The sequence below is a fragment of the Astatotilapia calliptera genome, chromosome 11 (genome assembly GCF_964374335.1).
Source record: "Astatotilapia calliptera chromosome 11, fAstCal68.1, whole genome shotgun sequence".
Lineage (NCBI taxonomy): Eukaryota > Metazoa > Chordata > Actinopteri > Cichliformes > Cichlidae > Astatotilapia > Astatotilapia calliptera.
This window is the reverse complement of record NC_137432.1, coordinates 35,378,658-35,392,183: the sequence shown is the minus strand read 5'-3', so window position 1 is coordinate 35,392,183 and position 13,526 is coordinate 35,378,658. Positions and strand designations below refer to the sequence as shown.

The 13,526-nt window shown below is 38.6% G+C and overlaps 1 protein-coding gene across 9 annotated transcripts in view; it reads right to left on the bottom strand.

The window, feature by feature from the left end:
* syngap1b (synaptic Ras GTPase activating protein 1b) overlaps positions 1-13,526 on the bottom strand; it is a 183,196-nt gene that overhangs the window by 6,213 nt on the left and 163,457 nt on the right. For 7 of the 9 annotated variants that reach the window (XM_026184939.2, XM_026184943.2, XM_026184940.2 and 4 more), the window contains one exon: positions 12,401-12,473. In XM_026184939.2, coding sequence (XP_026040724.1) covers positions 12,401-12,473 — 73 coding nt within the window. Of the gene's footprint in view, positions 1-5,753; positions 5,816-12,400; positions 12,474-13,526 lie in introns of all 9 variants that reach the window. The other 2 variants (XM_026184942.2, XM_026184941.2) reach the window with 1 other exon arrangement.

Below are 13,526 nucleotides of genomic sequence, written 5' to 3'. Positions count from 1 at the left end.
TGATCCTCTTGGCATGAGTAGGTGTTTGTCAGGTGTCAGGCAAAGTCAAGAAGTCAAGTGAGTCATCTTCTGACAGTGAGTACAAATAATGCTCAATAACCACTAATTTTCAAAGTAAAAGCGCGTGCTTGAGCAGCTGAAAATATTTTAAATTACAGACTGAAAAAGAGCGCTAGTCTTATGGCTTGAAAGTAAGCTTAACAGCACTCGCTGTAGCATAACATGTTACGCAAAACATGCAAAACTGTCAAGACACATAGAGGTCAGCAGCAACTTTAAAAAGCAAGTCTTAAAGAGTCTGACATGAAATCCAAACCTCTGTCAAATTCACCAACCAAAACATCCAACCCAAAGCCACTGATCACCGCAGCGGGATGTTCCTCCTGGGTTGGAGCTTTTGATTAGACATTCAAACAAAGTTTGGTTTTACTTTTGTTTTTTACTTACATTAGAGCGAAATAACAGCAATGCAATACTAGAGTTTTATTAGTTTATATCAAGGTCTGTTTGCAAGCCTGCACTTCCAGTCTTGTTCACTGATGTCTAAGAGCAGTGGGAAGAGAAAACAATTGGGTTATTATGCCAATAGACAACTATGATGACTCTATTCATACTGCTGCTTAATGTAACAATGCACGACTTCAAGATGATTTGAATACAGAAGCATTTTGAAAGCTGGAATTCACAGTTTTAACATCAGACCTGGGTAGAAACCTCTTGAAATAATTGCACTCGATTTATGGTGCCTGACACATTTGCTGTGTGGTGTCTAGACATAATTACAAAGATTCAGTGACAGTGTAGGACGAGTGCAGCAAGCATCTAAAAGAGCTCGAAGATCTGTGCAGTAATTTAACTTTATATCAAACAGGAAAATGTTCACATATTATACATGTGACAGTAAAAACCACTTTAATGCTCACACACAAGAAGTATGAAACACTGTAATGTGAATGGGATGAAGTGCTGTAGAGGGGAAGACAGGAAGGAGGAGAGATAGTTTGGTCTGCATCCAGTAGAGAAAATGAATCAAAAGCATCAAAAGCAAATAATCTTCGCTTAAACTGTGTCTGATGGGTGTGTCCGCTGTGAGGTGTCTCCATTTCAGTTAAAAAGAGTAAAAAGAAGAAATAATAATTAAAAAAAAATTACCCCAGAATTAGATGTGAATTGGCGGGCCTTTTCTCTTCTCAATCAGAACCAAAATGAATGCAAACACTTTCAGTTGCTAACTGGTGCTATGAACAGCTAAAATCTACTATGGTTACAGACAGTTACAGGATGCCAGTAACATGACTCCACTATAGCACTTGTTTTATTAGTCTCCAACACAACCAACAGTGTTGTTTAATATCCATGTGTAGTCCAGTACACATGCCTATTAAACTGGGAAATCAGGCAGCTGAACAAAGACATGGCAAAATGTTTACTGACATCCTTTTTAACTTACCAAACTTGCTTCACTTTGTGGGCTGTAGTGTTTGATTACGTGGTGCATTCAATTACAGCTTGGTGTGAGTGTGTGTTTTTGTATGCTAATGAAAATTGCAGTATTGGAGACAGAAACACAAAACACTTAGTGGAAATGTTAAGTGTACTGTAAATGATGCAGAAAATAAATTATCACACACACACACACACACACACACACAAATTCTTACCCATCTCCTCCAATCTCCAATCACTCCAATTTGGAACGTGAATGTCTACAACAAACTGTGAAATCTTTCTCACCTTCACATTTCAGACTAAATACCTGCTGTACGTGCTGGTTTTATCACTCTATATATGGGTAAAAAAAACGTAAAAAGAGGGCTGCAAGTCTTGAAAAGCCTAGCTTGATGGGTATTGAGCTTCTGCTTTGATAGAAAGTACAAAAAGAAAACAGCAAAAAGCAAGAACACGGTATGCATGTCGCACATAAAAAGACGCACAATAACAGCTGACCTACGCCACCATTCGGACAAACAATACGCCCAGGTGCCAAACACATACAGAAACACATACATATCAGGAAAAACACGGATTCACTGAAAGACACAGAACACAACACAAAACATGTGCACAATAATCAGTGTTCTTCAGGGAAGGACTGGGTCAGATACGGAGATTTCACATAAATCGTGTCGTTTGTCATAGGGCGTGGCAGGAGGGATGGAAATCTGAATGGAAAATGTGAATTTAAAGTGGTGCTAAAATATGGCACGTTTGAAGAAAAAAAAGGCAATAAAAGAGAATAACACTAATATTTCATTTACTTTCAGACTGATTTATAAGCAAGAATGGTAAAGCCTTGAGAAGCCGTGTTTTCAGTCTGCTTTTGTAAGCTGAAAACAGTTGCAAATATTCAGTTTCTTGCTCACAAATCTAAAGTCTGGAATTATTGCAGCTACTTCTACAATTTCTTTGCATTCAAACTTGTTTTAAAGATACTTTTAGATATCTGTTAGTCAACTTCTATTGACTAAAAACATCATCAAAAGAACGTTAAGAAGATATGAAACGTATGCTGTTTGTAAGTAGCTGATAATTATGGAAATACTTCCTTAAAACTGACTTTAGTTTAATTAAAGCCAAAGAAAAATTACCGTTATATGTAATGAGAAGTGGAATTTTGCAAATGCCAACATATTAAAAGCAGCAGAGAGTAAAAATCAATGATTTCCATTGATTGCTGAATTTCTCTGCATTTCAGCAGCTGATTCAATGCAAAGTAGAGAGTTCTCCGTATATGACTTGAAATTAATTTGTGCATAATAATGTTGGCATGTCTGTGGATTGCTGGTTGTGACTGAATCTTATGTGTGAACAAGCGATGACATTTTCATCTGCAGAGAGCAACAACAGTCACACACAGAGAATTTGAAATGATATTAAAAAAGCTACGGCAGTATTTCTTTAGATTTTTGTCAGGGGATGTCGAATGCTTATTTGTCAACATAAAGAGAAAAAGCAGTCTCAGTTCTGTCTCATCTAATTCAAGTAAACATCCAGGAGGTCTATCACAGAATATTTCCAAGTTAGCAGTGGATAAAAGGAGACACACGTTAGTGTGTTGGAAGGGTGACAATAAAAAGCACAGCGGGTTACCTCCTCATTCAGCCTGACAAAACAAAGAAAATGTCATTTTTATGTGTGTGTGTTGTGGATGAGAAGCTCACTTCACACAGTGCCAATCATGGCGCTGTGTAAAAATGACACATTTTGTCATCTGTCAGAGTAAAGAGAATTTAAAGCTGCAGCTGTGCATGTAAAAACACATACAAATAAAATACATCTTTCAGCATAAATCGGCAGCAGGACAGGTTTGCCTTCAGGGCTCCCTGCCAGAAAGCCTTCTGACAGAAATATTTCCTTTCTTTTATGTTATTCTCAGCTTGCAGGTTGGTTAGGTTTGAGCAGCAAAACTAGTTGGTGAGGTTGATTTACATTCTATTCCAAGGCAAGATTATGGCTTGGATTAAAATGTAAACCATGTCTCAGAAGAAAGTTCTAAAAGTAATGAAATGAAAGCAATGAAAACATCCTGTTCTGCTAGCTTTTGGATGTCTGCCTTTGTTTGCTAACTAATGAAATGTTAGCAGTGTTGTAGCTAATAAATAGACCTTTACAATTCTACTATAGGTGCCTCAAGTGTAAGTAAAGTTGTTAATAGCAGGAAATGCAGCAAAATAAAGTAGTTTTTCATGAAAAAAGCTAATGAAGGAATATAGTGAGCACAGGTTTCTCATTAGAAAACATTGTGAAAACCTGCTTCTCAAATCATATAAGGATAAAATGCTAACAATGTGTGATGGTATGGTAAAAAATCTTTTTTAAACTGCAGTACCTTGCTGTCAGTTGTTCTAGCTGGTCACTGCAACAAAAATCCCCCACAGCATTTTCACATAGTTTCACAGGAATGACTTATAGTTAGAATTTCTGCATTTCTTTGTTCTCATTCGACTGTGCCTCTGTTTATGTATTCTTGATATTAATATTGCTACAAAAGGCTTGAACCACCCCTCGTTAGTGGAAAAGTATCAGTCATGGACTGGCCTCCCCAGAGACTGAACCTCAAAATTATTGAAGCAGTTTGGGGTCATCTTAACAGAGAACAGAAGAAAAGGCAGCCAACATCCAAAGAAGGCCTTTGAATGTCCTTCAAGAAGCTTGCAGAACTATTCCTGCAGACTGCTTAAAGAAATGACAACAACATTACCTCAAAGCTGTGCTAGAGCTTTAGGCTGTGCTAAAAAATAAAGGTGGTCATTTTGACTCTGAAGCTTTTTAGAATTGCACAGTTATTTCTGCCTTACTTATTGAATTTCCATGTATCTTTGCATGTATCAATACATCACTGCATGTGTGGGTCCTTTATCCTGTCACACACTGCATCCTTTTCCTATTTTCATAACAAAATTTAAAGAAATGCAAGGTGGCTCACGACTTTTACCCTGTACCATAAATATATAAGTAAATACCCCTGAAGCCTTTATTTGCCCCAAAGAAAACATTTGCTAACAAATGCCTATACCGCTGTGATTACATATACTTACAAAAATCACAAAAGCAGTATAAATATGTTGATATTATCTTGCACAACAAAATGTGAGTATTAAAAACTTTAATTTTTGCTGTTTTTTTCAGTTGGCCTAAAAACCCCAGCCTTTATCCCTGCAGCAGAGAACGTGAGGCTGCAGACTTCACATTGTCACTGGAGATTTCATAAGCATGTGTTATCCTTTAGGTTAAAGTATTAATCATATAAGACCATCACTTAATGAAATTTTTCTTATATTGGTAGGTGGACGCAGTGCAGCCTTGCAAAAAGAGCCAATCGGATGTACAAATTGGAGCAGTAGCCAATTCAAAATGAATAGTTATTAAATTTATGAATACAATTTCATGTTCAAAGTGAATCCTGGACTCGTTTTAAAATCAAATTGATTTTCTGTTTCACCAACAGTAATTTGAAGCTTTTGAACAGAGACAATAAAATCTAAGCTTTTAGCTGGAACTGGTTTTCTGCCAAAAAACATTTTGGGTGTTTTAATTAAATTTTGAAAACCTGCTGAATAGAGTCATGATCATTCCCGACTTTAAGGGCTTCAGCTGTGTGTTACTGCTTAGAACATCACCTTCAAGTGTAACTGGACTAAGACGTTAAGTTAGCTGAACATAAGCGAGCCACTCTGCCTGATGACTGGAACAGCTAATTCACACAGTGGTGGTCGTGAAAGCCCTCAGTTTGTCTTATCAATAAAAGATATCCTTTTGTTTTTTTAAAGCATGCCCTCTGCTCAGGATGGTGTGTTCCTATCAATTTTTTATTGAGCCACATTTAAAATTCTGCCTCTCTAGGACATATTATCATGGGGCATAATGTTCACAGGTCAGCCTGGTACTGTGTGCAGTTACTGATATTGCAGTACATGATTTATGGGCAGGAGAGTGCAGATAAGATTTAGATGAACACGACTAACTGCTGAGTTGTTTTGCTCACTTTTAAAAATTTGACATTATTTTGTTGTCACCCTAACACACAGGTGTGCCCCTACGAAACATCAGTCATCTCTGTCCAGACATTCTGTGACAGTCCTCCTTTTTATGAGAAGATAAATGGGAGAGCAAAGTGGGCCTGTCAGTGTGTGGGCCTGCAGTGAGTTCACAGGATGCTGTATAAGGACAGGGACGCACATAGAGAACAGTAGAAGTGGAAAAGAGGCAGCAGTTATGGATGGAGAGTGAGAGTTTGCCGGCTTGTTTATTACCTGGATACTCGGGGTGGGACAGGCGCAAGACGGGGCTGCACTAGGATGGACTGACGCCTCCCCTAAGAGAAATCACCGTATCTCATCAACATAGGAGGAGAGGAGAGGAAACGAGAGGAGAGGAGATGAGAGGAAAAAGGAAAGCAGAGGAGGACTAAAAGCAGGAGGCAGGAAGAGAAAACTGATTGCGAAAATAAATAAAATGAGGGACGACTTGTGCGCAAGTGGGGAGGGTCCAGAAGGACGGTGAGGGTAGAGGAAATCAACAGCCACCCAAACAATACATACAAGGTGCACAACACAACATGAACAGAGAACAAGAACATAAATATACATATAAAATGCTTCCTAAGGCATATTTACATATATAATGGCAACCAGAGACACACAGCAGTGTCAGACACGCAACAGCCTGAAAGCATTAGAGCAGCATGCCATGCAGTGTATCATTAACAGAAATCATGCTTGTAGGATAAGAAAGAAAAAGGCGTTAAATCGTGCTCCGCAAACGCCATCTGCATCTGAAAGCAGCCGAATGTTTCATGTTTCCTGGTTCAGAAAGGTAAGAAGACAGCATAAAGAACATGCTTATATCAAACATGCAGTTATCAATGTTATGAAATATATATACACACTTTGAAAACCCAGAAAGAACCAGTTACATCAACACCATATGCAAAAAAACACAGAAACAACCAAGAATAAACTTTTTTAAACAAATTTACTCTAACACACACACACACCTCGCTGAAACTCAAAGTTGCAAGAAATGAGCACAGGGAAAGGAAATAAATCTTAAATGAAGGAGACACTGATGTGATTAATGTAACTACAACCTCAGGAAGTATTTTTCTCTTTGAATGCTGATAACTGATCAAAAGAAAGGTTTAGAAAAACCTGAAAAATCTACAAATGATCAGTCCAACACTGTCAAAGACAAACTGTGAATGTTTCAAGTTACAAGACAATGTTATTACCTCTGTAAATTAAGGTAATAACCTTAATGGGTGTGGCTTTTCCAGGTGGAGTTACAGGTGGAATACTTTCAGGTTCTAAAAATGTGTTTTCCCTTCACATGTGTTGCAGTGTTTTAGTTCCCTGTTTGCTGTTCCCTAACTGCTTTACTTTACCTTACAGCTGAATCGTCTTCTCTTTATTGTTTCAGGGCAGCTCTGTGTCCCAATGCATGTTTATGGAGGAGATTTACCCACAAATAAAAACATTATAACTGACTCAATGTTCAATTTCATTATGAATTAATTTGATTTTTGTTAAAACTGACAAAAGAGTTGTGAGCTTCCTAGCAGTAACCACTGCACAGGCGCAAAAAAGGACCTAAAATTTAAAGTCACCGTTTACATTAGGCAAAAAAAAAAAAGCATTTAAAATGTGTGTTAAGTGTAAGATTAAAAAAAGAGAGAGAGAGGAATCTCTCGATTGTTTAAATCAAATCTTCTTGGAGTGTTTTTTTTCCTTTTCTTTTTGTAGGCATTAGGACACTCTTGTGGAAAGGATTATGGCATTCTGCACCTGTGATATTATGTGAGGTCTAATTAAGTGTGGAGTGTTGTTTTGGAAGATGGTAGCAGTGGCCTGAGGAAACAACAGCACCATGGCTCATCCCCCTTCTCACTCCCTATTAATTTACTCTCCCACCCCACACTCTCAGCTGCTGCGTGTGCGCCACACATTAAAAGTGAAAGTTATCACACTGGACTGAACTGTCTGCTCATCTTAAATGCTGAGGTGACAAGCACGAGTGCCTAAAGCTGAAATAGAAAACTAAATACTAACTTCTGACAAAACAGCCCAACAAAATGCTCACTCACAGTAATGGCTGTTTTAGCTTCGAGCGGTGCACATTAAAGGAACATTGCAGCAGTATCTTCCTTGTCACATCACATTTTCCCAGGTTTCAGCCATGTACAGCACATTAACATAAACTGGGGGATTATCATCTTTGAAATTACAAAGGTACAATAGAAACCTGGATATTACATAATTTATCAGATTAAACTTTCCTCATCTTTCATTTACATAACACACGCTAACACGGTGAAGAAAGAAATCATCACCCCAGCCTAGCTTTATTATTATAATCATCACTGATATGCTGACATTAGCTTGTAGCTGAAAACATTAATGCTGTCCGAATGGTTTAACTTTACAGATACACTAAATTGACAAAATTACTGGGTCAGCTATATCTACAGGAGTTGCTTGGACGTAAAAACTCATCTCATGAAGCTCCTGGCTCACATTTTTCATGCTGATGTTAATGTCAGAGAAGGTCTGGAGCTCTGCAGTTAGTGCAGGCAACTTTTACACACTGTGGACCTCAGCACTTGTCAATCCCACTCTGTAACTTTACACCGATACTTTTTACCTGAGTTGCTGTTGTTCCTAAACACTTCAGCTTTGTAATAATACCACTTACAGTTGATTTTGGAATATTTAGAAGGGAAGAAAATTTATGAACTGACGCTCAGACTCAGTGAGCTCTTTAGAACGACCCATTGTTTTACAAGTATTTTCAAAGGCACACTGCATTTGATTTTATACACCCATTAAAATGCGACTGTAAACGCCTGAATTTAAAGATTAAAAGGCCTGACCCAATATTTTTGTCAGTGCACCATGGTGAGAGTCATTATCCACAAATACATCATTTTTGGAACAGTGGAGAGCCTTGCCGTAGTGGATCTGGCCTTCTAAAATTACTCCAAGAGTGTGATGACTCATTCAGGAGGACCCAGAACAACATGTGAAGAACTGCAGGCCTCACTTGCCTCAGTTGAGGCAATGATTCAACAATAAGCAAGAAACTGGACAAAAATGGGAGAATTCCAAGGAAAAAACCACTGCTGACCAAAAAGAAGACTTTTGGGGAAATATTCTGTAGACTGACGAGACAAAGGTTTAATGTTTTGGAAGTTGTGACTCGCATTGGTAAGTTCAGGCCCTGAAACTCAAACACACTTGGGTTATGCAACAGGAAAATTATCCCAAAAGGTTTGGAGTTTGCCTAGTCAAAGTCAGAACTTAAATCAGATTAAGATACTTTGTTATGTCCATTCATGCTGGACACCCCCCATTGTGGCTCAATTAAAACAATTCTGCAAAGAACAGTGGACCAAACTTCCTCCAAGTGATGTGAAAGACTCATTGTCAGTTATCACATTGGAGTTCTTGCTGCCAAGGATGGGACAACAAGTTATTAAGTTTAGACTCAGCCACCACCTCTGCTCTCACTGTCACTCAGCACCAGCTCTCAGCCCATAGGTGTACACCTAGGTGTACACGTACACCCTGTGTACACCTATGACTGTACACCAAACCGACCCAACCAATGTCATTGTCAAGTATGCTGATGACGCTGTGGTTGGGCTCATCTCTGATGCAGATGAGACAGCGTACAGGGCAGAGTTAGAGAACTTGAAGCTGAATGTCCTTAAAACCAAAGGACTCATAATGGACAGGAGGCACAGACAGGTCCACTCGCCCCTGATTATAAATGGAGAACAGCTGGAATTATTCTCCTGGGCGCCCACATCTCTGCTGATCTCACCTGGACCCTCTCCTCCTGCCTGGGTGTTTGGTATACAGGGGCCATGACTGAGAACAGGCAGGCTGTGCAGAGGGTTATTAACACCGCTCCCCCAAAAATCATTGGCTGCCCTCTACTACCCCTGGAGGCCATCGCCAGATCCTCCTGCCTCAGGTAAATCAGGGCCATCACAGGACTCCTTGCACCCCACCCACCACCTGTTTGACCTGCTGTTCACTGGTCAGTACCACACGTCCAGACCACGAAACAGCCTCTTCCCCTGTCAACAAACACTATCCCCCCCACACCCCACGGTGAGCCATGGTCTGAGTAACCCCCATCACTCAGGCCACTCACATATGTACTTATACTCAAGTCCTCTGCACTACTTCCAAGCACTTTGTATATATTCCTGTAGTTTGGAAAGATTTCACCTGTTTGTTATTTATTCCGGTTGTCTTACTATTTATATATTATTCCTGCACAGTTGCCATGGAGCAGCCATAATTTCATTGTACAATGACAATAAAGGGCTATTCTATTCTATTGCATTCTAATATATGATTCTCTGAAATATGTAAGTGTGACAAAAAAAAGAAATTAAGAAGGGCATAGATACTTTTTTGCAGCGCTGTAAATGTTTAAATATAAGGATAAATTAGAATTTTTAAATTTGAATGAGCTGAATACATGAATACGTTTGCATATTTTTTCTTTCTTTCCTTTTTTTTCTCTTTTGCAGCTTGATTGTAATTCTGTAGTTGTAAGAAAACTTTTCTTGTGATTACAGAAATATAATTTGGTACTTTTAGCAAAATACATCTTTTCTGCTGACAGAGACCATGACTTATCATGATTCATTGTGCTCCTAAAAGTCCTGGGTTTTTCTTTCTTTGTTTTCCTTCTTAATATTTTAAAAAATCTGCAGTAAATCAAATTCTAAATAGTGTTATCCATCTGGCACCAAATTTGGTTTATATGAAACATAACTTCTCCAACACCAGTCCAAACTCACAGGTTTATAAATCCATATAGACATTGAAATACTGTGCTGTATACAGTACATTCTCAGAACATATAACGGTCACATCAGCTGTAATCATGACCACCAGAGTGACACTCGGAGCGTCTGTCAGCTCTTCTCTTTTGGCATATTATTAATTTATTATTATTTTCAACTCTCTGCACCTCGAAAGGTCAACTAGAAACCTACAATGAGGCATTTTTAAAAAATAATTTTTCATGCAGTTAAATGAGTGACAATTCAAAAGTATGACCTAATGAATGAAGGAACATGTCAAGTTGGGTTACTGATTGAAAGGAAATTACTTGGAAATTGGCAAGTAAAGAGTTATTCCTTCATTCAATGATCAGAATAGAATTTAATGCATTTAAATTTATATGTACAGCACCTGAAATTGTAATGCCTTATATAGTTCTTATCATGTTGGATTAGCAACAAAACTCTTGTGTTAAATTACTAAAATTTGAGAATTCATGAAATTTTCTACCTCACAATCCTCCAATTATTTTTAAATATATTCTCGTGTATTTCATGTCTTTTTGGAAACTAATAAATTATGTTTTTTTTTTATTTTTATTTTGACAATTTCAGTGCTCCACAAATGAGTATGCTGCAAATGGGACACAACATTCGCAATTCTTCATATTTTTCATGGTATAATTTCCAGGTTACGTGAGTCACACCAGAGTTCATGGGTGAAGCCACGGCTACGTTAGACATAGTAACACAGAAACCATACAAATCAGTGTCAGACGTGACAATGACTGCTACAGCAGCTGAAGCCAGAACTTTGAGATTTTTATCTGTGAAATTTGCTTTATAAATACATTTTACTTACTTACCTACTACAATGAAAAAATATCTTTACTTTTTCACACTCCATTACATTTAACATATAAAGTATTTTGCATGGTAACAAAACAACTTTTAAATTTCCTGGGCCCTTTATGGGGCTGAATTAGCCTACTTGGTCTCAAATCTCATCTAATTTAATCCCTCTCTGTGAAAGAACTGCCGCTAACTGAATGAATATGATTGTTTACACCTAATATTGCATTTTATTTTTATTGCACTATAGAGGCTGCTGAGAAACATTTCATTTGAGCCTGTGTACTTCTGTAAATAGCATCCGAAATGACAAGAAACACTCTTGAATCTTGAATCTTGCAAAGTAAATAAGTGTAAAAGGTAAGTTCTACGCATGTACCATGTCATACAACTTCATATAAGGTATTAATATATATTACTCAGCTACACTTAATTGATAAATTTACTATAGAATCTAATTTATAAGAGAGATAAGTTGACAAATTATGATGTAATCTCCTTGAGGTGATTACATTGATCCCTGAGGCAAATTTACAAGCTATACAGCAATATATTTACATTTAATTAAATCAGCAAAACTTGTACAGGTCACAGCATTAAAGATAACAACACAGCAAAGATCATGTTCCAATAATATTTCTACATTTGAGTTATATATATATCAACTCATATGACTCATGCTTGAAGGTGGGCTTGCTCAATTTGACAGGATGGCAGGATAAGGAAAGGGGGTGGGTTTGGGGCATGAAATGAGAAGCACTGAGGAAGTAGAGCTCCCGAAGACACAGCACCACCATCACGCAGCGTACAATACAGTAAGACGTGAGCTTCAGCTGTTCAGTAATCTGTGCGAAAGGGAGCCACCAGGAGTTTTAACCCCAACATGCTCGGCAGAAAGGTTTCACAGAAGCAACTACAAAACTGGCAACATCACCACAAACCCAGATACGTTCACAAACCCAGCTAGAGTCAGACATCTTGATAGCTTGAGCTTAAGAATACAAACAACAGCATTCTTTCATCTTTCATCTTCAAAGCCCCCGCGTATGTTGGCAGACGAATGGCAGTCAAACCCAAACAGGACAGGTCAGGGACAGGGCAAGGCAGAGGCAGATCAGAGGGACCACATACACACAGCAAACGAAATCATATCAATAACAGGGGGGGGGGGAAGAGAGGTAGGATGGAGAAAGAAGATAGCACGGGCCACCGTACGAACTCGACGACAGAAGAAGCAATCTCACAGACCTGATCAGCGAAAATCCTGGTTTTTGGCTCAAGGATGGCTCCTCCTCTTATCTCATCCTCCACAGCCATGAGTCTTGGAAGCAGAGAAAGAGAGAGGGGGAGAGAGAAAGTAGGGAAGGGGGGGTGACAGAAGGAGAGGGAGTATTATGAATTCAAAATGATACTTAACAAGATGTTGAGCAGATGCATCTCCAACATCTGGCTCAACGACATCACAGTGATACGATGCTGATCTCCTGTATCTCAAATCTAAATCTCAAATACTGATAGGAAGCACAATCTTTTGAGCCACTGAGCAGCAGGAACGTAAGCCGTGCTTTATGAGGCACTGCCAATTTTCACTGGTGGAGCCTTGTTTTGTCCCCATGGGATTTATCAAAGTATTTGTTCCCAATTTAAGGTGTTTTCAAAGCGCAATTACAGCCAACAGTGGAAAATTACACCCGGTTATGTGACGTGAATGTTCAGTAACTGATCCCCATCATCCCCAGGGAATTTCCCATCTTGCGTAACATGGACTGACCAAGGCACGGGCAGAAAAATCCTTTGACTAATCATTTCAAAGAATCTGCTCGCAGATACGAGCGAGAGTCCGGCTGCAGTTTTCATGAGCCAGCAAACAGTGCAGGTTTCCCAGCTTTCATGATTATTCAAGTGCCAGGGATAGAGTCATTCAATGATATTTCTCTCAAAGCGTTATCTTACACTTACTTGGCCAACTGGCTAGATTGTGGATATTGTCATTTGGTGTAAATGCCAAGTAGAAGTTACCGTGAATAAAGAAAGACCTCTCAACATCATAGACTTCAATGCATTGCCTTCATGATTTTCCATGTTTTACATTTTTTTTAATCGTAGCTGACAGCAGAAGAATAAACATCCTTTATTTTCTTAACATGAAACATGACTGTTGGAATGTTATCCCTTTATAATAGTCAACTATTGAGTAATCTTGCAAACGCATGTCAATTTGTCAAAGTAAAACAAGGTGGAAGATTGTCACTTGTGCATTCATTAAGCCACTAATCCAATCAAATAGTTGACAGGAACATTTAATTGGCGCCATGCAGAAATAAATACACCACAAATCAAGTCGTACTGTGTCACTCAAAGCTAGTCCTCTCCA